At 39.3% G+C, this 27,089-nt stretch overlaps 1 protein-coding gene across 17 annotated transcripts in view; it reads right to left on the reverse strand.

Annotated features, from left to right (window-relative positions):
• spri (Src homology 2 domain-containing protein sprint) overlaps positions 1 to 27,089 on the reverse strand; it is a 211,550-nt gene that overhangs the window by 3,377 nt on the left and 181,084 nt on the right. For 13 of the 17 annotated variants that reach the window (XM_076621649.1, XM_076621648.1, XM_033338010.2 and 10 more), the window contains 11 exons: positions 19,632 to 19,816; positions 14,985 to 15,160; positions 14,684 to 14,779; positions 13,780 to 14,372; positions 12,106 to 12,808; positions 11,387 to 11,860; positions 10,633 to 10,777; positions 9,698 to 9,927; positions 1,253 to 1,713; positions 557 to 688; positions 168 to 410 (listed from right to left, as the gene is read on the reverse strand). In XM_076621649.1, coding sequence (XP_076477764.1) covers positions 168 to 410; positions 557 to 688; positions 1,253 to 1,713; positions 9,698 to 9,927; positions 10,633 to 10,777; positions 11,387 to 11,860; positions 12,106 to 12,808; positions 13,780 to 14,372; positions 14,684 to 14,779; positions 14,985 to 15,160; positions 19,632 to 19,816 — 3,438 coding nt within the window. Of the gene's footprint in view, positions 1 to 167; positions 411 to 556; positions 689 to 1,252; positions 1,714 to 9,697; positions 9,928 to 10,632; positions 10,778 to 11,386; positions 11,861 to 12,105; positions 12,809 to 13,779; positions 14,373 to 14,683; positions 14,780 to 14,984; positions 15,161 to 15,812; positions 16,320 to 19,631; positions 19,817 to 27,089 lie in introns of those variants that run through there. The other 4 variants (XM_033338007.2, XM_033338015.2, XM_076621653.1 and 1 more) reach the window with 3 other exon arrangements.

Raw genomic sequence — 27,089 nt, forward strand, 5'->3', positions numbered from 1 at the left:
TATTAATATTCAAATTATAAATAATAACACAGTATATCGATATATCTTCATTGAAATCTAAAGAAGATTAACACTTCTTAAAGTTGTATACTAACATTACAGTAAAAAAACCATAGAAATTTGATAAATATAATGCTTCAGAGGCCAGCATCAGCCAAGTCACTTACATTTAAAGTGGACATCGTTCCCTGGCTGGACTTGAACGTCTTCAAAACGTGAACTGCGCTGGACAAGGTCGTCAGATAATATCCCCCTTCGCCAGTGAGAAGAGAGGGATGAAGCAAGCCCCACATGTACTCAGCCTCCACTTCAGCGTCCACAACTCTGCCACGAACCAACACCCAAACTAGAAGAGGAAGGAGGTCGTCGGCACCCAGCGCCAAATGTTTACCAGAATTTGCGTGTTTTACCTGAAAAGCCAATCGCAATAAGCCTTTAAAATTTGCTCCGAATACGATACACATTTATGAATATTACGATAAACATTTAAATTTCGTATCGAACAAGAAATCACATATTTATTTAAAAACGAGAAGGGGCTCGTAACGCGACTTACAGAGTTGAAAATTGCCGAAAAAGCTGCGAGAAGGTTTTCCAGCTTATCCAAAGGTGAATCCGCCTTCTGAAGACGATCGATGCACTTGAGGATTCGTTCCAAATTGGGCTCCGATGGGGGTATGATCTTTGGCTGTAAACAAAACTATTATTAATATTTATCGATTTTTATTTTAAGCTTAATCGCTTCGATGATATAAACTGTAATCTACTTTAAGAATTTGAGGCCTTCTAGCTACGTATTTCTAGATTCTGATTACTCTAATCTCTAATAGACGAAACTAGATATGCTAGAAAATCTATATCGCGTATAAATAATTACAGTTAGACGAAGATTCGCTATTTTAAAAATCTGCCAAACAGCACTATAATCAAAGCCTGTTTCTTCTGCTCTCTTTGAATCAGGAAATAAATCGAAATAAATAAAGTTACTAATCTCGAGTTTCACTTTATTCTCTTTCTCAAACCCTCCAGAGAGGGAGAAAAAAGCTCCCCTAATCGAGGGAAATGCAAAAGGAACTAAAATATTTAATCTCCTACTAAACTACAACAACTACGATCATACAAGGTAATAATAGCCTCTCCAAACTACCCCTACTGGTAAACTACCCTCACAGGAGGGACTACAAGAATAAACTCCATATTAGAACAACTCCCATTCGGCAGACAATGATCATTTCGACAAACGGTTACTAACTCGAACGCCGAGATCCTGAATGTGTTTCCCTTGGGCGTGTTGAATGCTCTCGGCGAGGGTTTGCAACGAACCGGTGGTCGCGTAATGATCCACAAACAGTCTGTAAACATGTTCCCTGAGCGGTCTGACCACCAGGTTCATCATCACGCCCTCCAAAATCGCGTCCAGATTCAAAAATTCATTCGCCTTCAGCTTCAATCTTTCCTTCTCCACTTCTTTCTCGAACTCCTTTTCGCCGTGTTTCACCAAATAGTTCTTCATTCCAGACATGAACTGTCTCATGTTTCTCATAACCACGTGCGGACTGGCTTCTTTCCCTTCTTTCGTGCATTGGATGAAATTATCGATATTCTGAGAGAAGGTGGTAGTTTTGTCAGCGGCTAGCTGCAAGGCGTACGATCTTATGCTGGAGCCTGTGCCTCCGTTGTCACGATTCCTGAGGGCTTGCAACCTCGGAGGAGCTGTGGAGCAAAGAAAAATTCGATCAGGTTCTTGGTTCTATTAATTGCAGGCTTTTATTCGAAGGGGGTGTTTATCGTTGGATCATCAAATTCAAGCTTGTTATTAGTTTATTAAATTTTTTATCAAATACGGGGGTAGGCATCGATTAAAATAAATGGTCTTAGCGTGAACGATTTCTCCAAATTATTCGATATCTTTTATTGATTTTAAAACGGGGATGATCATTTTATTGCGCGTGGCTTCCAGTTTATTCGTTCTGATAGCAAGAAACGAAAGACCATCGATATAAACATTGACTAAAGCATCGATAAAGAGGAATAAACGTTGAAATAGCGATTTAAATAATAGATACTGAATAAAGAATGAACGTCGATAGAGGGATGCAAATACTCGTACTCCTAGTTCCATACTGTTATTTGATCACTACTGCTATTTAATTTTTTTTAATTCGATATCTTAGCAAATAGGCACGGTATCGCAAAGCGTTGTCTTATCAAAGGGGCGCTACTAATGATACATGGGATTTTGAACTAAGTGAAGTATGTTAAAGACATTGCAAACAGATTTTATCCGTACACTATACACATGCTTATAAAGATAGTAAATTGATCATCTCCCACTATCGGTTAACATCCATGCGATAATTTGTTGGAAAAAAAGCTCCTTAAGCTACGCAAACAAAATTTCCTTCGTGTTTTCCGATATAGAGCTCTTCCAATACGGTGTTCAAATATTTAAAGGTTCGGAAGAGAACGCATGTGTTCGTTGAAATTTCGAAAATTCAACATTTCGAATATTCGGACGTTTCTAAATTTAAAAACTTGAAATTTGAAATCGCCGCTTACTTTTACATATTGCGATACCATTTCGCAATCTCTTGCAAATGCACCGGAACCATTTGGAAATTCTCAGAAAGATATTCTTCTTCTTTACGACTTGCTCGCCCTTTTCCGTATGCACCTTTGCCGTGGTACGACTGGCCATCTTCTTCTTAATTTGCCAAATTTTCCAAAATTTTAGTTTGCACCGTTCCATGGTTCGCTATAATATCGTTGTTTTATATCCTCAACCCAGGAATCTTGGCTCGTAAACTCCAATCAAATCAAATACGCTGACAAGCTCGATTTTCCACAGTTTTCTTCTTCGCAAGATTCAGATAGTTCGATTATTCACGATCTTTCTACAGTGTTACACGATAGCTCGATCGATAGATCCCTGCAACGAGTCTACTTCCCATTCGTATTTCTTCTTTCCGCCAATTGTACTCGCCGCTATCTGAGGCGAAGATCGATTAATTTGCGGAAATGTTCTGCGATCGAAGGACTTCTGTTCGAGGCAATTGGCTTATCAACTTCGCAACTCCATTGAAAATTATCGATGACGACGACACAGGGCAGCACGTTTAGACGTCTTCGAGATTCGTCGGCCGGTTATCTCGTCGACCCTGGAATCTTAAGGCCAGATATATGCACCCTCCTTTGGAAAAGCTTCTTCCACGAGGACTCTTTGTCGTTGTTTATCGTTGGAGAACGATCGACGGAAATTTCGTACGATTCTTTCGCGGGAGAATGGAAGAACGATGGTCACGAGAATCCTCTTCACGAGACAGAAATTTTTTTCAAAAATCGAAAATCGTTCGTGTAATCTTCGTACGTGCAACGAAGCTCGAACTCGATCAAAGATTTTGAACACTATTCTGTCAAACTTTTCGGAAATTTTTCGATCGATCGTCACTGTTCCTCGGAAAATTTTGAACGAACAAACTGTGAAATAACGCGAAGAAACTTTGACGAACGCTGTATGCACCGATCGAAACTCAGCTCGAATCGTCAACAAAGCTCACGATGATCCTCAGAGATCGAAGTCATCGAGCTCTGGGCTGGGTCCAATTCGATCCTCCACGAGGCTTCACCAACGCTGAATCGGCGAACACTGAACTATGGACAGCGCTATCGCGAAAAGGTAACCTCCGGGCTGCTTTGTATTGGTAGGGGGGCAAGTAATCAGCTTGCAAACGGAAGACATAGGTTGATGAATTTTGGCGATTGCTATCGTTACCGATAAATCCGGCCCTTTCCAACCCTTTAAACGTGAGCTAATACTCGAAGAAATTAAAAGAGTTTACAGATCCATACATTCATAGACGAAGACATACATTCATTGTTTTCATTGTCCTTCAAGCGTAAGCTTAACTATCGGAAAGTTTTAATTAGAGAGCTCCAAATTATCCATTAGGCGAAGCCTTTGTTGCGTTCTTTTTTGTGATTACAATTAGACTTCGGTTGTTTATGCATTTATGGGAAATATGTTTTTGCTTAAATATTCATTAAAATATGTTTTTGCATAAATATTCATTAAAACACGTTTTTGCACAAATATTCATTCACCGTGAACGAGCGATATAAAAATTTCGTTATAATTCTTCGTAGAAATATTTTTTACAGTCTTTAAAACCAGTGGAGAAACAACCCTTGTTACCTGGCCATTCGAAAAAGGAAGAAAATAGAGTATAAAATATCGGAAATAATTTGTCAAGAATCATCGCTGATAACTGTGTTCTATCGGACAACGAGTTACAGTTCAAAACCTGATTGTTCAAACACTGTCAGACGATTCGCAGCCTATTACCTACTCACGAAAACAAGCAAGTTCTAGCGACTTGTTTGTTACTACGTCGTATTACGTTAAGCGCTGGAAATGGATCGGCCACTGTTACACCGTGATCAATGTTTCCATATTGTTACGAACAAAATCTTTTCTTCGTAGATAAATATTGTTCCGTTGCAGAGGTAAACGGTTAAAGAAAAAGGAAAGCTTGTAGAACGTAACAAATTTTTCGAAGAATTCTACGAGAAATCATACGTCAACGACTGCACCTGCGCACGTTTTTGCGATTTTATATTTTTATGAAAATGATCGAAAAAGTAGGACCCAGACACGGAGATTCGTTTCGCCTATTAAACGTTATATCGGCTACTGTGTTTTCGATATTCAACACTTTCGCGTATCTTTGCGTATCGAATATTTAGCAGATTCCACGAATCTATCGAATATTCTGGAAACGACGAAACGATCGTTCAAATTATTCCCAGCGATTTTATTTTATAGCCGGCTATGAAACAACCCCTCGGATAACGCGGCATTTAAACTTAAGGGACGATTACGAGCAACGATGCGCAACATGCGAGTTTGCTGTTCCAACCACTGACACCTCGTAAACTATTCCAATTTGTTGGCAAATCCAGCCATTATCGTTCGCCTTGTAGTTAGATACCGTTGTTCGTCATAAACCCTCGAAGATGAAAAGATATGTCGTAATATCGACACTTTGGAGAAACTTCGCAAGATTAAATTTACTTCGATTAAATTTATTTCTAAAGGACGAACGTCGTTGAACAGTATTTTACATTTCGTACAAACGATATCTTTCAAATTCTTCGCATAGCTTGTTCCGTATACTTGACGGATTTAATTGCGGGTTTCAGTTTTTCCGGGCTATTGTTAAAGCAATAAAGCGATATAGCAATAAAATTAGGTGTTGGATTCGTGCCAATTGCAGGACAGGATTTAATTTCTATTACGATCAATTACTATACCTGTTTTAATTGTTATATTTTATTAATTTGTTTATAATTTAGGTCGTCTTAGATTTAGAAATTCGAGATCTATCGAGAATTAATACAATTTTCATTCGAAATTTTGCAATTCAAAACTATTACGACAATTAGAGAATACGCATTTGAAAAATATAAATTGAGACAATGTCGAGGCGTAGGAAATTCAAGGATTCGAAAAATATACGTTAGAAATTTTCTCTTATTCGAAATCTCTATTCTTATTGTTTTTTCTTTTTTTATGCTTTATATATTTTATCTGCTTTATCGTTGTTCGTTCAAATCGTTGCTCGAAAATTTCAAATGCACCGTAAAATAAATCGAACGTGAAAATTTCCATGGCCCCGTACGAATTAATTCTCGGAGGGGCCAGACAACGAGAACGTCGATACTCTCTTACAAAAGAAAACAGGGACAAAAGAGTACTCGGGGAGTAGACGAAGATAATTAACGACCGATGCTAGCCGCGCCGAGTGAAACGAACGCGTTTTCCATACGACAGATTACGTTTTCGATGCATCGTTTGCAACGTGAGTTTCTGTATTCACCGGCTGTTCACGTGCACGACTAACGATCGGCAGAATCGAGGTATCTGTCACGATTCAACTGTACCGTATTACAAATTGCTACTGCATCTGCCAACTCCATTTATCTTTATTATGATTTTATAATAGATCGACCACGTTTTGTCGTGTTGCGTTTTTATTTCCGTCTTTTTCTCTTCTTTTTCCAACGGTCTTTTTTATATCTCGGCATCGATAGCAGAAGCTACTTGTTGATTTTATATAAAATACTTGCTTCGTTCTCTCTGTTGTGTGTAGTAAAGCACGAAGGATGCTCGTGTTTTATCTACTGTTTTTCTTATTTTGATATTGCTAATTAAATATTAACGCGCTTTGGTGCTCGATGGAGATAATTTTGTTTAGACGGTCTTTATTATGGGATAGTAAAATAATCTCTCTCTTTTTTTTTTGTTATAGAAAAAACGATTCTTACTTTGCGATGATAGTTTCTTCCGTCGTTCTTTATGGAGACTCGTTTTAATCTAATTATAATTAATTACGCGCTGGATTTCTACGTTTCTTTCGCAAGCGCTTGACACAGTGACTTCACAATTTCGATGATCCACATCTAGGCGAGATAATTTCGCGAAGAAATGGGGTAACGTGGACGAGATTGAAACGTAGCACGGTGTCACATGCTCAACAAGGCCATTAGGCCTTTAGAAACGGTAATCAGGTAAACGAAACATTCTGCATGCCACAGTTATCGAAATAATAATCAGACAGAAACGGAATAGTCGCCTCTGATATACATCCGACGATAATCACTCCAAAACCTCGATATAAAAATCCTCCTAAATTAGCGCTCGAAACCTTATTCCGTTGTAACACTTCGAACCGTCATTCTGTTCGATTTATATAATAAAAATCCCATTATCATATACGAAGTTCAATTTCTTCACTTTATTCGTGAAACGTTCGAACTGCGACGCGAGGAGATCACCGGCGATCTATCGGTTTCGTGATTTCTCGTGTCTCCGACGTGACAACGGTAACGAATTTTTACAAAGACAGACGTGCCCAAGGCGGTGATAATCGTATCGCGATGAACGCATGTATCGCGGGATAATAAAATGATTTCCGCCATGTGTGTTACGTTGACACCGAAGATAAAACGTTTCTATTTTAACTGATGCGTTTGTTGCGTGTGCCACTAGCGATTTCTCTTGTCACAAAACTGTGAACAGTAAATAAAGGACGAAGCTTATTTCATACTCTTCCTTTTATTTTATGAATTTTATTTCTACATTTTTTTACTTCTAATTTACTGAGGAGTAAATTTTGCATTTCGAACAGTGTCCGAGAGGATTGGAATTTAGTCAAAAATGAATCATTTTTGCTAATAAAGTAAATATCTTATCATTACAATTAAATAAATATTATTGTTCTATAATTATAGCATTGCAAGTATATTATTGTAAAGTATTTACGATCTTTTTATCAATTACAATATTCGCAATTTAATTATAAATTGCAAGCATCGTCGATAAAATCGTAAAATTACAACAAAAGAAATTTTCACTGAACGAGAGAACAATAATCCTCGACTCTGCTTTCGATGAAAAGGGAATTCGTCGATCTTCGGTATCTTTCTCTTCGTGAATTTTTATTTTATTTCTTTCTTCCTTGTAAAAGGAAGCTCAACAATTTTTAACACCTTCAGATCGTCCTTGTATCAAGACAATAATTACAAATGTACAACATAAAATCCAAGAAGAAACGTAAGAGAATTACATGTTTTTCAACTTGAGGAGGACATGCATCGGTAGTGTTCTTTCTTTGCTTTCTGTAATTATTGAGATTTTCCATTTACGTTGCTTGTCCATTGATAGAATAAAATAATAAAGAGACAGTACGTAAAAGCATCGACTGGAATTAATAATTAATGATTAGTAAATTAAGGGTGCAACGTGCACTTTGCGAGTTATAGGTTCTACTTGAGTTTGAGCCTCTTTATCGCACTTCTATTGTGCATCGTAAACTACCGTTTAAAAGGAGTCGGCATCGTGACTTTTCCATGGGAAGGAAGTGTTTGAGGATCGATGAAAAATTTTGGAAGTTTGCTCGGAATTAACAATTGATGATTAGTAAATTAAGGGTGTAACGTGCACTTTGCGAGTTATAGGTTCTACCTGAGTTGGAGCCTCTTTATCGCACTTCTATTGTGCATCGTAAACTACCGTTTGGAAGGAGTCGGCATCGTGACGTTTCCATGGGAAGGAAGTGTTTGAGGATCGATGGAAAATTTTGGAAGTTTGCTCGTAGTCGCAGGAAAATTGCGCGTCAAGACCGAAATCCTAACAACGGAAAAGTTACGTTCTATTCGTTCGTTATTGTTATTCATACAGAGTTGGATGACGAAAGCTTACAGTTTGTCTGTATAGATCAATTAATTCCAGTTTTAATCTATTAATTATGCAAGAGTGTTCATGAATATTCATGCTTATGCATATTTAATCTGCTTAGTTTCTTGCTTTGAAATTCCTTGGTCTAATATCCTAATTTACTAATTTATGTATTTTTCGATTATCGAGTATTCTGACCTTTGTAACGTGTCAGCTATTTGATCTCTGAACTTCCCTATTTTTTTCTCCAAATATATTTATATACATTTTATAAACTATCAAACATATTCGAGCTACCAAGTTTTTAAAGGGACGAACTTTTTACTCTTCCAATTTTCTACAACCTTCTAATTTTTCGATTCCTCAATTTCCTATTTTAAACCTCTAATATCGCAATATTTCCACATTTCTATTGAAATAAAAAATTTCTCCATTTCCAAATCTTCTATCTTGTTCTTCTAATTCTCTCATTTCTAACGTGTCAATTCGTATATTCGCAAACTTTCGAATTTACTGTAACTGTTTACCCTCCTATCCTTTTTACTCTCATTCTGCAAACGTTTGAATCTTCTATTTTGTCCATAGCCAGATATCGAGTCCTTTTAAAACCCATCGATAAACATCGACACCAGCGTTTCCTGTTCGACAAACGACATGCGTCGCAGACAAAGATCATCTCGAAACGATCATCAACCTCTTATCCTCTTATCTCCACCTCCAGACGAGAAACCAGCGCAATCATCAGCATATAACATCACACGCATTATCCATCTAGCGTTGGATAGAACGATCGACGAAATCAGAGCGCGTGTAACGTGACCGCGTTTACTCCGACAATCTCTTGTTAAAGCGGTTCTTTTTCTCTTTAGAATCGGTTGTCGTTGCAACGTCATAATCCATTCGGAAGCTCCTTTTATTCGCGATAGTCGACACAATGGTACGCTTCTCCTATGACACATCTCGCTATTGCCTTCCTCTCGGTCTTCAGCTATCGATCGGTCACGACTCTGTCATCCACGACTCGTGACCTTCTGGATACGATTTCCGATACACTTGCGCCATGCATTGGCAATGCACTTCGATGGATCTTTGACTATGAGTCATCCGATACTGACAGTTGTCGATAAATCGCCGTATAAATATGTTTTATACGTATGTTCCAGTTCTACGTTCTACATGCGTGCTCCAGTTCGGCTAGCATACTTTGTTTATGCGAAATAAACACTCTTTAATACATACTAATAGTACTATGGACGATTGAAGAGTAGCAAGTTTGTATCGAACAAATAAAATTGAAAGATATGTTATGTATGCTATAAAAAAGAATAAAATAATCTTCGGAATTTCACGGTGGTGTATTTTCAAAATCTCTATCTTTTGTTCTTTTATTTTTCCATCTGTTTTTAAATGTTTGCTATTGTCTTCTAGAGCAAGAAAGAGAATATAAGCTCGTACACTTACAGAGAAGAGGGTCCAGTCGTTCTTTGAAGCTCTTGTTCCTCTTCATCCTCTCCACGTCGCTTTCGTCCGTCTCCAATGGCGTCTCCCACTCGGAAGAGTCATAAGTTTGGTCCTTCCTGGTGTCTCCAGCCTCCTCTCTTTCGTTCCTCTTCTCGACGTTGTCGTACGAGGAGTTCCTGTCGCTGTAAAGCGACTCCGACGTGTCTGGCGGTTTCAACAGCTCTGGGTACCTATTGGACACACGTAAAAATAACTAATAATTATTTTAAACGATTTACAGTCGCGTCATTGATTGTTTCCAGGTATTTTTATAGTACAGTAACATTCGGTAATTTTTCTGCAGTTCTTTTCCCAAAAATTGCTCGGCTTCGTTAGAAATGAATTTCTTTTAAGCAGATCCCATTAAAAATTATTAAAAATACTCTAACTAAAATTTGAAGATGGAAAGATACGTGTAAGTTTATTGCTAAAACTGTTAATTAATAGACTGCGAGTGTTTCTGCGTTTTTGGGAAATTTAAGATTCCAAAAATCTACAGAGTGCGTACAATATGCAAAGATACGTGTAATATTTAAAGCGTAGACCACTCAGTATGATGTTTAGTAGATTTCTATTAAAGTAAATTCCATTTCTTTCATTGTGTTCATAAAAATATAAAATCGAATAAACATTCGCAGTCTAGTAATTAATATTTTTTCTTTAACACTCGTAAAGTGATTCCAATTGGCTAGACTTTTAATTAGCTTTTATTGATCGACGCAAATTGTTGGAAAATGGACTTTTATCTCCTTATAGCAGCAGTCCCTTAGATGTAAGAAATATGTTTCCCTCGTCCGAATTTAAACAGCTTTGTTTGATTCATTATCGACACCATTGATGACTGTAAATAATAAGAAATAGTGGCAAATTGTGAATGATGTCGGCTGAGAACTTACCGTTGGAGGATGATACTCTGAACGGTCAAAGTGTTCCCAACAACGTCCCTGTCACACTCCTCGTCCGGAAACTTTCTGGCCACGTTGTCGCCCTCGTAATCCGCGTCACAGTCGTAGTCCGGATCGCAGTCGTCCCCTTCGTTGCCTGAACAAATATTATCAAATGTCGTTATCGTTGCCCCTATCGACCTATCCTCTATATTCATCGTTTATAAAGAAAGAAAATCGATTTTTCAATGAATTTCGCGCACAGCTTGCGCATCTACATGCGTGCATTTGGTTGACTATTCGAACAGAATACAATTCTTATATAACAGAAGAGAACGTGCTGATTTATCGGAAGCTTGTTTAAACTTTCTCAAATAGAGATTAGATTATGCGAATCGTTAGAATCATCGCGACATGATTTGCTGATGTTATGTAAAGATTGGACAAGAGATTCGATCGTATCTTTCGTTTCAAGTTGCTTGTTGGTTGCTATATTATGATGTATTATCGATGTGTTTGATGTAACGACACGATGTCGGGTTCGCTGATTCGAAAAGAAATCGTGTATGTGTGCACTACGACTTCAACAAGGTGTTAGATTCTTCGCTCGTGCCTTTCGATACGATCTTTTTCCTCGTTCACCTCAAAATTATTTAAAAGATCAACGAAGCGATAATTTAACGATAGGTCTCCAACTACAGAGATCGTCGCTTTTCACAAAATCATAAATAACGAAATATATAACGAATAAGAAATCGTATCACACCAATAAATTCCCAGCTGGAGTCCACGGCCCAGGAAGTGTCGTTGAACACCTTGGTCCTGATCTTTGGTGGTTGTACTGGCTTGGCACGTGGAATCTTCTTGGTCTCTTTGGTGCCGAGTCTCTTGGCCAAATTATCCACGGAAGACGAGATCAGAGGCGTCTTATCTTCCGTTTCTTCCGATTCCTCCCAGTCGATCGGATGCAGCTGATTAGAATTTGCACCTACTGGGTTTTGTAGCCACCCTGGTTCGCTGTGTCGATATTTGTTCGTTGCTGGGTTGTTCCTAGGTCGTCTTCTTGGTATTATCGCCGCGCTCTGCGCGATAGCGTCCGCTGGCTCCGCGTAAAACGGACTACCCTGCTTCGACTCTGGTGTCAGGGGGCTGTTGCTCTCTGATTTGGCCAGCATTAAGCCTAATTTGTTCCTGGGAGGTGTCACTGTGCTGGGACTGTTCAAGGAATTCGCGCTACCTGCTTGGTAAACGATAATTTTGAATTAGTGGCAGTGGATAAGCGAAGGTCGCTGAACAATTTGCTTCTTATTTATTGATATATCCAATTTCGAAACTACAGATTTCTATGCACTTTTACATTCTTAAATTCGATGAATTCAAACAGAAATTTGTTTCACCTACCAATTATTATAATGTACAAATATTATATAATACTACGATATATAAATTCTGCCAAATAAACCCGATTCTGCATTAAATACTCACAGACTCGAGATAACAGATCAGGTCTCCTGCCCATTCCTGTTTCTTCCGGCGATCCATTGCTCTGCTCCACAGGCTTCGCCTCCTGAGCAGGCTTAAAGCTGCTAAACTCGGGACTGGTCATCTCCTTGTAACTCAATTTCTCATTACCGATCGACTTGTCGTTTCTCACGATCATCCTGTCGTTCCTCACTATCAACTGCTCGCTCGTTGGTAGTCGTTCGTTGAAATTTCTCTCGGAATTTGCATTTGCAACTCTGTCTGGGACCATCAGTCGATCGTTCGAGTTCCTCAGTCGGTCCTGAGGGTTCGCTGGTCCATCATTCCTGGCCAGTTTGTCGTTGGGAGACCACGTGGAATGGTTCGACTGATCGGTAGTATTCCAAATATCCTCGTAGTCCGAAATCTTATCTCCAGGTGAACTTCGATAGTACGACTCCAAAATGTCAGATTCTTGGTAGTGTTGCGAGTTCTTTCGAGCTTCTCGGTCTCGTCTTCGTTTCGATTTGCTCGTACTGGATGGCGTAGTTGGTGAAAGAACGTTGGGCGTCTTGACGCCTGTGTTTGGGACTAGTTTTGACATTGGGGAGAGTATCGGCGTCGTCGGAGACAAGGGTGACTTCACGGAGAAGTTTGAGGTCAGAGACTTGTTCGACGTGGCGCTCTGTGGGCTCAATAGAGAAGTGTTGGGGTCCGATGGGGTGTTCTGAAAGAGAAAGACAAAGAGTCAGTGATTTAATTTTATTATTGTTCGATTGGAAATCAGTGGATTTTGAACAGAGTGTAGAGAATCGATAGAGCAGCAATATTTCTAGAATTTTCTGAATTAACAGTGAATAAAGAATGCAGAGTTAATAGAGAAATTGATTGCACCGTAGGTAAGGAAAATAAAACACATATTTAACACTTAGCCAACCGAACGGGGAGATCTCCCCTCTGTGAAGCACATTGTTGCGTGACCGAACCGGGAGATCTCTCTGTTTGACTTTGACGACGCGTTTTCCTTCTTTGTTGTTGTTATTATCAGTTATTGTTTACCTGGAATTGTTCCCAATCAATTGCGACACTTTTTCCGCTTCTATCAAGTACAGTATGTAATAAAATACACCAATTTAGTGGTGTTAAAATTAATTAAAAAGTTATGACTAAATAAAGTTATAACCGAACGATACCACGCTGTAAAAAAATATTAAAATGCATTATGAATGTTTAATTTCACGCTATTTATCTTTAGTCATCTTTAATGTTTTGAATTTTACCTATATTTTTGTATACTTTTAATTTGATATTTTGCATAAATAATATGTGAATAATATGTAAAGAAAATCATTACCGCAAAATATAATTGACCAGTTAAATAATTTTTAGACTTCTTTGTTTTTCAAGTAGTGAATATTAGTCCTCGTTGCTTGGAAAAATGCACAGTGGACAGCGTATAGATTAGCTTGTCCAGTGCGATGAGAAGCGTATAGCTCGTACTGCGCGCGGTTGGCTAAGTGTTAAGATAAATCGCTAAACATTCTATAACACAATTGACGAATAACAATTTCCTAATTTAATCACAGATATTAAATCATTCCGTCTTCTAAGCCGCGATCTCATCGGATCCATCATCATCGTCAACCCTAATACCAAACTTCCAATCTCTAATCTTCCAAACTATTCTCAAATAATTACCTGAGAGCTACCGACATCATTCGAGTGATTGACATTGAACGTCACGGTGGTAGTAACGCTGAAATTATTCTGATTCGGGCCAATCGCTGGTTTCGCCCATCTCGGAGGCGGCGGAGGTGGCGTTTTCACGTTCTGTCCCACAGAATGATTCTCCGCTATGATATTTCTTATCTCAGGTAGTACAGGGGACGTGGTGCAGGACAGATTATTGAACGTCGACACGTTTTGATGGAAATTCATCATGGAAGTGCTGACAGAGGAGAATCTGGTCCTGGACAGTTCGACCATCGTCGATTTCGAAGTCTCTGCCATGGTTTTCGACTCGAAGCTGACTTTGGTGTCCTGGACAGGACTCAGCACGTTACTCTCCACGTTGTGAACCACGGGTGAAGGGCAACGAACGCTCTGCACCAGATTAGGGGAGATTAATTTCTGAGACAGTTTGTCGCCTGGTGAGATCTTCTCTTTCTTCAGGTCCAAAGGCTCGTTGAAGGTTGTCAAATTCAAGGTGTTTGGTGGCGTTGGACGAGGCTGTCGAGGCAACGACGACGCGAATGTGGTTGTCGTCAAGGCGCCTGTAGGCGACGAGCTTCCTGCATACGAAAATAAGGCGATGCGGGATTATTTTTGGTGCGTGAATAGTTTTTATTTTTGTTCTCTGGAGATTCTGGTCCCCGAAGGTTCATTGAGTAAGAGGCAGAAGGAAAGTTATGGCTGGATGAGGACTGTAGGTGGGTAGGTTTCTTGGTTTGGCGTTCGATTTGGTGAAGTCGTGAAATTTGTCTTTATTGTTGTGTGTTAATATTGTCATTGTTTTCGTATATTAGTATGCTGACGTAAACGAAAGGTTGTTATTAAAGCAAACTTCTAATTTGGTAATTCGATTGTATATTCAGTCACTCACGGGTATCATGCGACGAGATTGGCGCCAAATTCAACACGATACTCTCCGTCGTCGGCGTATGAATATTGTTATTGTTGTTATTCAAATTATTGTTACCTGAAATAAACAATACCAAATACTCATTCCGGTGTAAGAAAAACGCACTCGATAAAAAAGAAGCTATTAATTCTTATTTCTCTTAGCAGAACGAAAAACTACATACAATTATAATTTCTTCCCATAAGCAAATTAAAAGATCCAGTTAAGTTGAGACATAAAAATGAAGTAAAAAAAGCCAATGAAACTTTCTACTCCGACTTACCACCCCGGAAACTGCTTAAGCTAGACGTGTTGCTGCTGCTGCTCTCCGGTGGTTTCGGATTCGCCATCGGGTATCTCCAGAATTCCTGACCCAGAAGCGCCAGGGAGGAGAGCTGCTGCCTATTCTTGGCCTCGCGCATCGCCCTTGGCAGTGTCAATTGGACCGGCAATTCGTCACTGCTCCGACCAAGGGAAACAGATAAATCAGAGCGAATTAGCGGTCGAGAGGCTCGTCCGAAGCTAATCGAGACGGTAATATAAATGATTCGTTAATCGCGCAACACGGTGGAGTCGAGGAAGAGATTTTGATATAACGGGAGGTACTTGGAAGTGCGCATCAATTAACCCTAATAATTGCCAATCCCTTTCATTCTTTTTTATTACATAATTTAGTAGATTGAAGTTGGTTTTCACTGAATGATTTTAATTGAAATATATATTTTGAAATACCAAATAAATAGGTATACCGGTACATTTAAAAAAAATATATATGTGTGTGTGTGTGTTCGTATGTATCGTTAAAAAAATAAATACAGATATATTGTATTTATGCAATAAAAACATTCACGGGTCATTCACGTAGGTTCTTACACTCTTGGAATGGACTATTGTCGGAGAAAGTTAACTTTGACAAGTGCTACGTTTGAAAATTGACCAATCTGAATTTGCAAATCTAGAAATCTGAAAACGGTATATCGCAGGATCAAACCTGATCGAACCTGTTACGTCCGGTGACTCTACACAAATCAGGCCCCACGCCGCGTGCAAGGTGGCAGCCAGATGTCTGCACACCCTTATTGTATAGTCTTCAACAGTCTTAAGGACTCACCATAAATCTTGGCATTTTCATAGTTAAAGTATTTTCCGCTAGCAACTTTCTCTCGGGGATGGCTAAGACCCCTCCTAGTCCGCCAACCTTCTTATTATCCAATCAGAAGCAATGCCTATTGCCCTCACTTTCCTAGCCAAAATTGTCATCAATAAATCCGATGGTCTCGTGCGCTAGACACACCCATCACTAGCTTTCCTCTGCCACAGCATCGTCACTGAACTTCACTGATTTTCCATCTTTGGAACAGTCAACATCTCTTGACCGGGTTTCCACCCTTGGATCAGTCACCTACTTAACTTATACATACGCACCAGCGTAACTATCTTCTTTACAAAGTTGTTGGAATAAACTGTAATGTGTAACTTGTTATATCAGTGTCATGTTTAATTCAACCACCTCTGTTATCCTAACCGAAATAGGGGATCGATCATTTCGTGTCGTCGACCGACTAATCGTAACGGGAATTTACGACTTCCGTTGACGTGCTTCCTCGCGATCGCGTCTGTCCGCGAGTGGTCGAAACGGTCGGAGAAGGCTAACTTGGACAATTGCTACGTTTGAAAATTGACCAATCTGAATTTGCAAATCCAGAAATCTCAAAACGGTATATCACAGGATCAAACACGTATCTACCGATTGAACCATTAAATGCACTGAATCCATCACACGTGCAGGTGTACATATAATTTCACCACGACTGTGCTCGCTTTCAAGATTCCAGTGGTTACCACAAGCGACCATAATCTAGCAATTAACCAGTCTGTCCGACCTAGTAAACGCAAATTGAACAATCAACGATCTAATGACAGTTATTATACGCGCGGTTCGTTTACAAAACGTCGCTGCCACCCTCTAATCATCGCACCAGACTTGAAACGAAACAAGAAACGGGGGAAAAATGTAGAAGCAAGCAAAAATGGGCAGCTCGGTACGATTACCGTGTTATCGGATCGGATCGGCGGAACGATAGGAGGTAAACGGCTGGAACGCTCATGAATCATTAATCGGGATCGTTAAAAGGAAAAACGGCGCGTTGATTATCACGAAAACCGGGGCTTACGACGCTAACAGTGCGAACCTGGCTTTCCAGAGCTCCCATTAGCCGCCTAAATTATCTCTGAACACGATCCGGCTGCGACTTTCACCTCGCGTATCGAGTCTGCCTGCACTCGCATACTCGAGGAATTCGATAAATTATGCAATGCTACCGATCGCCACCGACTACATTTGCTGGCTAATCATCGATACGATCTTTCTTTTGGATTCTGTTTCGGTGGAACGTGGACTCGGTCTTGTGATCCCATTTTGGTCGCGATCGTTTGTGGATGATCTTTACGTGCACACATCCTGTGCAGAGTCATCAGGAGATCCGATCGAAGAGACGATTAAACGACCAGAAATAAACTTATTTATTAGAGAGAACCGAAGCAAATCCGAAAAATACAAGATCGTCAGGAAGATACTAAAACCTCTGGGATACTATTATTTCGTTTGAAACTTTGTGATGCGAAGAATATATATGTCGGAGATGAAAGAACATCAGGACCTTTCTTTTGGAATTTTTGGGAAAATCCCCAATACTTTAGTCTAAGAATTTTTATCATAGTTGTACTTAAATAATAAAGCTTAGAAGTAGTTGTTTATGATTTAATCCGTTTATGTTTGCCCGAGACTCATGGCTTGGGCTCGAAGTGACACATCTGGTCGCTAAACGTAGCCACGGTCACGGGATGGACGTTTTTACCTAACAGAGGTATGGAGTAGTTGTATAGTAGTTGGAGTATAGTTCCACTTGTACTGTGGACAAGTTGAGCTACACTTGAATTGTGAACAAATAAGTTCAGGTCGACTTGGACTTTGGAAGAAAACGCATTTGCTATGCCGTTGACCGTGTATTCGTTATTGAACCTAAGATTATTGTCATTAACATCTCGAGTATCTAATCGCCACGGTTAATTGTCAAATTGTGTGATAATCATATTTGTACAATTAACTATTATCTATATTGTATAATAACAATAGCTAATCCAAATGAAGATTCGTTAAACGCCCCTAATCCCAATGATAACTTGACATATATATATATATATATATATGTCTTAATATTATTTGTATGTTAGAAGAACCTGGTGAATTACGAATAATACAAGCAAACCTTTTTTCATCCATGTTGTTGCTTTTCCATGAGTTCAAGGTAAAAGTGGCGCGATCAATGTATCGCAGGGACGAATGTACAATTCTAATCTAATTTTTCATTCATTTATGTACGGCGCTGTATAGTTTCACCGAGAAGAGAAGTTTCTGAGAAAAGTTAAACTATCGGTCGCAGGTAATTAGACGAACGAGAGGAAATAAAGTAGGCGAAGAAAACGTTACATTGAACTTCCTTGCTTTCCATTATCTGCTGGAACATGCACGTTGGAAATTTCACTTTTACTCCGTTTAGCAGCAGCTATCGTATCTAACGTTCGGTAATTTGCCTTTTATGATATCTTCTCACGCATATTCTCTTTGTAGTTTCACGTATTTTGTCACACAGTGTTCTCCGGCCTTTTCTAATTACTTTATCATCGATTTGTTACTTCACTTACATCCTATATACCTTACAAAGTAAAAGAATGAATAAACTAAAATTTGTTAGAATCCTTCAACGAGTAAAGTACGAGCTAATTTAACCGAGTGTCATGATACTTTTGACCAACAGTGTATATATAATATTTATATCATTTATTTATACTCAATTTGTTACTTCACTTACATCCTATATACCTTACAACGTAAAAGATTAAATAAATTAAAATTTGTTAGAATCCTTCAACGAGTAAAGTACGAGCTAATTCAATCGAGTGCCGTGATACTTTTGACCAACAGCGTATATATAATATTCCTATCATTTATCTATATTTAATTTGTTACTTCATTTACATCCTACATACCTTACAACGTAAAAGACTGAATAAACTAAAATTTGCAACGAGTAAAGTACGAGCTAATTTAACCGAGTGTCATGATACTTTTGACCAACAGCGTATATATAATATTCCTATCATTTGTCTATACTTATTTTGTTACATCTTATATACCTTACAACGTAAAAGACTAAATAAATTAAAATTTGTTAGAATCCTTCAACGAGTAAAGTACGAGCTAATTCAATCGAGTGCCGTGATACTTTTGACCAACAGTGTATATATAATATTCCTATCATTTATCTATATTTAATTTGTTACTTCATTTACATCCTACATACCTTACAACGTAAAAGACTGAATAAACTAAAATTTGCAACGAGTAAAGTACGAGTTAATTCAATCGAGTGCCGTGATACTTTTGACCAACAGCGTATATATAATATTCCTATCATTTGTCTATTCTTACTTTGTTACATCTTATATACCTTACAACGTAAAAGACTAAATAAACTAAAATTTGCTAGAATCCTTCAACGACTGAAGTACGAGCTAATTCAACCGAGTGCCGTGATACTTTTGACCAACAGCGTATATATAATATTCCTATCATTTATCTATACTCTCTTATCTCTCTATAATCGGTTCTTATCTATAATCGTATAAAATTTCAATATCATTTTTCAATGACAATGAAACAACTATAAAAACATGCTGCCTCGCAACCTCGAAAGAGGAAAAGTCCTTGCAGAGATGGGAAGATTCGATCAAGTAGAATTTTCATAGGAGACGAGAAGGGGATCGTGGTAAATAAATGGCAAGGAAAGGAAGTTGTGATAGCGCAGGTAGTAGAGTAGTAGATGGTATCCGGTCGAGTAGAAGGCGAACACGAAGAGAGGCCACTCACCAACACTGAGAATAGTGGGCGATCAGCGAGGGGATGTTGTCGAACCTGTTCTCGCTGGTCTCCAAGCTCAGCTTCCCCTTGTTGGCTTGGATCAGGTAGTGCTCGATGTACGGTCCCTTTCCTGGTGGCAGCCGCACGGACAGGGCCATCGTGTCGCTCTGACTTGACTGGCGGACTACGAAGTTCTGGAAACATCAAGAGGAGATCGGAATTATACAAATTATTCAACGATTTAGGTGAAATTTCAGGATTTCGCTGATTTACGAATTATAAGAACGTCAAGTATTTATTATTTATTCGAAGAAGTTTTTTAGTGGTCAAAAGGTACTGTTTTTTTGCGATTTGTATATTACGCGTTATTTTTAAAAATATATTTCTTGCGTTTATAATTTTGCAAATATTATCTACTCTTTTGTCGACAAGTTGATATAGCGGAAGGAAATAGCAAACGTAACGATGAAAAGTTAGAAATTGTGAAAATAATGGTACGCAGAAGAGACTGACCGTAACCTAGGAAACTTATTTTCTCGCAAATAATCCGCTTACGTTCTATTTCCAGAGAGACGTATATTTAATCACGGGAAACCTTGGACTTTAACAAACACGGGTTCTTCAAACTCAAACACGTTTAGTGACAGAAATAACAGAAAATTAAATCGCTGAAAGTTGTTGAATCTTCGATAATACAAAATCCTTGAGTCGTAAAGTCTGTCACAGAAGAAAACCTACAAAGATAATCTAATAGTCAGGTACCCGTTCTTAACGCTCGTACTGGATGCACATTTGCTTATCATATTATCATCTCGAATTAATGACATTCCTACGTTACTTAGAATCATCGCGAATGAAAAGTTATTTATAACTATCTCACGAGACAAAAATACGATAAGTACATCCTCGTTGGTTTTTAGATTTTAAGGGTTAAAAGAAAATTGCAATCCTGCTCGAAAATAACGATACTCTTCTTGTCGCTCCATTTCCTCTCTTTCTATCGTACTTAAACCTTTCTTTCCACGGAAATACAGTTGAGACAAAAAGGAAGAACACAAAAGGCGAGAGACACTTATTATTATCCAGCGGTTTCCTCATTCCTATTACGCTCCATAAATTTCCTGCAAGCAGCCAAATCCTCGTGTCTCGGGGAAAGAATAACTGCTTTTGCTCGAGAGAAAAAGGAAACCGAGGCGAGACACCGCGTAGTACCGCGACAGACAAAACACCTTGCATAATTCCGCGACATTTCCAGCCGGAAATCTACGTCCGCGTCGATAGAACGTCGACTTCTCGCGACTGACGTTTGGAAGAGCAAGAGAGGACAAAGCGGATAAGAAAGACAGGAAGAGCTTCTTTATGCTCGACCCGTTTCCATCTCTGCTCATTTTCTTTCCTTTTTCGGTTGAACAAAAAACTCCCTCACAGAGGCACAGTTTGTTTTAATCTTAGAATCCGTGCTTTTCCCTTCATTTTCGTTTCTTTTCTTCTCCTTTCTTTCTCTTTCCTTTTCTTCCATGTTTTCGGGGGAAATGGAATCTGGGTGAAGCTGCAGGTTTGATTTCTTGGTTCGGGTATTTTTAATTCCTATACGGTTCTCGAATTCCCTGTGTCTCGAGCTCTTCCTAGTTTCAGTCGAAGAAAAGATTCTTAATGTTCTAAAGAAGATACCACGTTACCACGAATAAAATTGAGACGAAATTGAAGAAATTCTTCCAACGATGGAAAACGTATTTTCAAAAATATTTTATAACTCGCTGGCAAAATTCCTATTGTTTCTTTCGCAGATCAAATCGATCCACATCTAACATCTAGTTACCAGTTGTCAAATTAATTTCCAAAGAATTTTCAATCTTCATATCGTTACGATCTTTTATCTTAAAATAAAACTAGCCTCAGAGATCCCACAAAAAAAAAGAGCGAAATACTTTCAAATATCGATTCTTTGCTTTTTTCTGAAACTTTAGCGCTCATTCCATTCTCAATCATATACTCGACAGTTGTATCCATCCACGAATCACCGCCAGTCGCGATAATTTCAACTCGGATCCCTCTCCACTCTGCGTTGTTGTGCCGTTTCGTGCAATCACGATCCGCGTTTCAACACGTCGGGGGTGGCGGTGTCTCGTCTATGGAGAAGTAATTGCGAGCCGTATTGTTTTTCGGTCCTGTGCCATTCGCCCGCGGCCGCGGGGGTAGCCGGGGGACGATTAACAAAGCTAGAAAACAATGAGTCAGTGGGAAAACAATGCCGCCACAATGGCACGGCTCGTTCGCTGCCATTCCACCCCCGCTGATTACAAGTTCCGCGCCAAGCCCCCGCACTTTTCCATTATTCAACGAAAAACAGAGGTGGAAAAAATACCGCTAGCTACTGGAGAAATCACTGGAAAGTGACCGAGCACGGGACTTGTCCTTTTCAATATGAAACATCCATCGGGGTAGTTCTCTTGGATGTCGTCGAAGGATCGACGATTCTACGATTTTTCGTCGTTCTTCAACGATCGAAACAAGGGTTGTTATCTTTGTTTATCGCCTTTCTGTGTTTCTTGCAGCAGATCTATGGATCATTGTTCATTTTAGCCTTCTTCTTTAATTTGGTGTACAGGTATTTAAGATCAATCAATGGGCGTATTTAAGATGAAAATATCGATATTTTCGTAAATATTTGATTATTGTAGATAGTTATATCGTCCGTCGATTTAAATAATTACAATTCACTTTTGAGGTAGTTCCATATAGCGAATTGTGATATAGATATACTTGGATAGATAGCGAATTGAAATTTAGCTGTGAGCATTAAACTAGGATAAAAAGAGAATGTATCAAGCGTGTAACATACACAAATAGTTTATAACAGCCATAAGCCTCGATCGAATAAACGGGATACGATGCAACGATAGTTGATTTTCTAATTGAAACAAATGGAAAATAAAATACCGAACAGCATATTGCTTCCATTATCTTTCGATCTATATGACGAAGAGAAAACGTTGCTTGTATTGGATCTCGATTTAAAGAAACAGCCACTAAGAGGGAATATCTGGCGAAGAAATTAATTTGATACGTAAACCACTTAATAATACCGAACAATATCGAGGAAAAGAAAAATGTCGACGCAGAAAGAAATTGCCATCTTCTCGTCTCAAGTTTCGCCGTACTCAAAGCGAGGTAAATTAATTAGATTCAACGGTTCATGAAACTTTCTCCGGCGGAGAGTACACCGGGGACCAATCGATCCTGTGTTAAAAGAGACGCTCGACCTGGTCTCGATTCACCGTTTTCCTCATTGCGATTCTTATCACCGTTCGAGTCGTTACTCCATCTTGACCCGATACTCAATTTTTTCACGAGTTTTTATCTATTCTTGATCTCGTTCCGCTGAGCATAAAGCCAGCGATATGAAAGGCTTGACCCTGCTTCCATACAGGCTTTATCACGAGGAAACCTCGATTCCATCTTGATACAATTCCAAGAGGATCTTGACCTCGCTGCTTTCGCCTCTTTGGCCCCTTCCTCTAGTTTAGTCTAGTCTAGTCTCGAGCTCCAGCTTCAGCTCCAGCTCTTTCTCGAGTGATCTTTCGTTCGTCTTGACACGGTCTCCAAAAGTAATTCGAAAGTTATTACTTTTGGTAGATGCAATTAAGCGATCTCTGTCCAACGTCTGATAGGAGATCTTAACGATCTCGTTAAAAAAGTGGAAGTTGTCAGAGGGAAAATTATCGTTTAAATTATAAAAGAAGCAGTTTGGACGACTCTTTGTACGGCGATAGACTGTTTATATAGCGATTAACCCTTAAATTTTAATTGTGAATATCAATCGGCAACTTCAATTTATTCTCAGCATACTTGGACTTGCAAGTTTTTAAGTGTCACATTTGAAATGCTACAACGACGTGTAAATAATAATATTAAAGTCATTCAAAACGATCTTTATTCATCTCAGAAGTAATATAATCTTGATTAAAATATTTATATTTTAACACTTTACCGACCGTTAACGGTTCAACGGCATACGCACGTCCGACCGGCAGCTCAGGCGCAAATTCTCCCTGACGCCGGCTCTGTTTCGGTTTAGACTCTCCAATACTATTCTTTTCGTTCATCACGAACGGTAGGTAAGTTTTTCAAATTGGTATAAAACTGTGGAAGCTTACAAAGCAACTGAGCAAGATACCTTAGTACTAAATAACAAATTACTGTTTAAATAATGAGAAAGATTGTCGACGATAAAAAACTGATTAATCGGCTATCGGTCGGTAACCGTCGGCGACAAGAAACCGATTAATCGGCTATCGGTCGGTAAGGTGTTAAATATAATTGAGTAATGTGTGGAATTTTTTGAGCGCCGCACATCGGTGGTGCTTGAGAGACACACTCGAAGCGTTAAGGGTTCGCTTCAATGAAAAGAATTCATTGATTCATAAATTCTTTCCAAAAGAATTCATAAATTCTAATAAATACCAATACTTGCATAAACATGAAAAAGATGTTCAACTAACAACGCGTTCTTCGCTTTGATGAACCAGTATCTTCATAACACTCTTAGTCGTCTCGTGATGTGCAAGAAATTCTAAATTAAACGCATCGATGCCTCTGATAATTAACACGTTCCTTAAATCAATCAAATAATCCTATAGCTGGATAAATATTGCTGGATAACATTAAAGAACTATTATCTTAATAGAGAAGATAATTTTCCAAGAATTAGTAAAGAGTCTATACTTGCAGAGTATCTAAGCGTATTCGAAATCAGCGCGGCGACGTCGAACACCAGGCATTGACACGATTTTCCATTTGGGACCCAGTCGCCTCGACTTCTATTCTTCTTCGCGTGTCAGATAAGACCCATGCACGGCTCGTCGCGATTGTTCCTGTGGCGGGCAACAGAGATAGCCGCCGTGGAAACAATGCTGCTCGCCGAGAAGTGGAAAGCGGCTACGGATTGCGTAGATGGAGAAGTTTGATCGGTTCTTATCTAACACAACCGGAAGAACGGGAGTCCAGCTGGCTGGTGCGTCCGATGGGAAACTGTGCCGACGTTATATGCGCATTAACGACGTTGTTTTAGTATTATCTAACTTTATCGCGATTCCGGTATATGGAATATCTAATTAAAAAGTAGTCGGACTGCAAGCACAGGACAGATGATAAAAATGTGAAAAATATCGTACGTTTAGGTATGCGTTACCGGTTGTTCTAGTATCAGTCTTTCAACGAAAACGTATCACGACAAAATTCTACGCTCTATTAATTCTTTGGCAGCGTAACAAAATTACGAAGACTCGAGAATGAACGGCCTAGATGATCATTAATTCTCTATCCTTGACGCTTCTTGCGTTTCTGGTATCGAATATAAAAAAGCAAAATATATACTTTCAACGTACTTGTAAGCACCGGATCAATAATTGCGTCACGTGTAACGATATTCAAATTGTCAAATTTGTAGCACTATATTTTATAGTTTGCTCGGCTCTATCTCGGATCTGTGTACTCGGTCGAAGTTCTAAAATCCGCTACTTGAATAAATGTCAGAACTAGTTGAAGAGGTCGCGCCTAACACAGCCATCGTGTTCCTCTTCGTCTATTCGATCTAGCTCGGATAATGTATGGTACTCGAAAAGATCAGCTACTTTGTCACGCGACAAATGCTCGTGCCACGTGCGTTTTCAGCGCGAACAAACGTTGAAATCGGGCAAAAAGCAGGCAACACTGGAGGAAAATCCCTGGCGAGAGGAACCACGCTAACAACGCCACTTGTTATGCGTATTTTCTGGCAGACCACGGGTTGGAACGTTGCCAGCAGCTTAGGCAGTCGTATTTCGTCGAGGCAACGTCTGCCGTTTGCATTTACCGCATATTAAGCCGAGCCGGCTGCAACGGTGCTGCTTGCCAAACGGTCGATGCATTCGCAGACACTTTGGCCACGGCTGATCTGGCGACCATCTACGCCAGCATCCTTATTACCCCGTACAAGGGTTGTTAATTACACCCCCGTGTGTTTTATTGGGTAGACAGTTCGAATGAAATTGGGAAATTGGTGTTGGAGCGAGGTGGAAAGGATTTAATAAGGTGGCTTATAAAGGAGAGCTACTTTAATGGTTGCAGGATTGAAAAGGAGCGAGAAACCAGTTCCATGTCCTAGGATTTGAATGGAACAAGATATTTTCTTGTGTGTCGGAATTTTAGAAAATAGAAGATCGAATGTGCAAAGGATGATGCCCGTGAAGTGTAAAGAAAAAGTGGTGGGAGAAACAAGCGACTCGCGTCTTGCGACTTTGAAAGATGAGAAATTTCGACGCTTGAAAATTTGGATATACGCGATTCTCTTAGATAAGCCGAACCGTAACCTCTTTTCGTTGTTTTAACAAGCTCGCTTATCACAGGAAAATCTACGATTTTGAGAAATCGAAAAATTGCAAAATTTGACGTCTTTCGTTTAACAAACACAAGTAATAAATAACTTTCAAAAATATCGAAATCTCTATGTAAATCGTTCTTCGGTGAAACTATCCGTAAAAGAGCGTTACGAATGTCGGAGCAGCGAGAAAAGAAAACGAATATATATATTTTAAATTCCCCTAACCTTCCTCTGCCATCGCTGTTTCCATTATCAAATAGCATTGAAAGGAAAAAATCCCGCTTTTATTAAGCGTTATAGATCATCAACGAACAACGTTAAAGCGAGGAGATACTCTGGCATAAATTCTCCTCGTAAATAAAACGAACAGATCCTAAGCCGCCATTCATTCTCATGGTCGAACAATGCGAGACGACGAAAAATATTCGCGGAATCAGTGACCGATCAAAGCGTCGGAAAAGCCTGCAGGCCCGAGGCAGTACTTTTTCCAGTAAACAAAAAAACGCCGGTCGAACAATCGCTCGCGAGATATTTCATACTCTTTGTTTCGTCCGCAGCTGATTTAATGGCGGCACTCTCCCTTCGTGGCTACTTGAACAGCTTCTTCACTCGCTGTTCGTTGTACGCGATGCTTCCCTCTTCGCCATTGTCTCTTGTTACGTAAATGCATCGTCGACAACGCGAGTTATGCATTTTCCGTAAACTTGTTCATTGCAGTACGGCGAAGATAGATCGGCGACTAAACTTGAAAATATTGAATTTTCGAAAATATTGATTTTCAAAAGAAAAGAGATTGCGAAAAGGGGAAGCACCAAGGCCGGTTTCACGTATCGCGAGCTACGCATCGCTGGTCTCGTCTAGTTCCTGCGTGGATCACCTGTGTCGATCGCTCTTTCATCTGGCAAAATTATCGCCGGCGGCTGAAGTTGTTGGGAAACCAGCAGACGACGAAATCAGTACCGCGATGCTGTATCTTTTGAAAATCGGCGTGTGTCGTGCGAAAGGATTCATTGGCATACACGTGTAGTGTATATTGGGTGTCTATCATACGCGTACAGCGATACACGTGTCGCCGCGTGAAACCAGTTTAGCCTTCTATAGATCTG

Source organism: Bombus vancouverensis, chromosome 9 (assembly GCF_051014615.1).
Source record: "Bombus vancouverensis nearcticus chromosome 9, iyBomVanc1_principal, whole genome shotgun sequence".
NCBI classification, from domain to species: domain Eukaryota; kingdom Metazoa; phylum Arthropoda; class Insecta; order Hymenoptera; family Apidae; genus Bombus; species Bombus vancouverensis.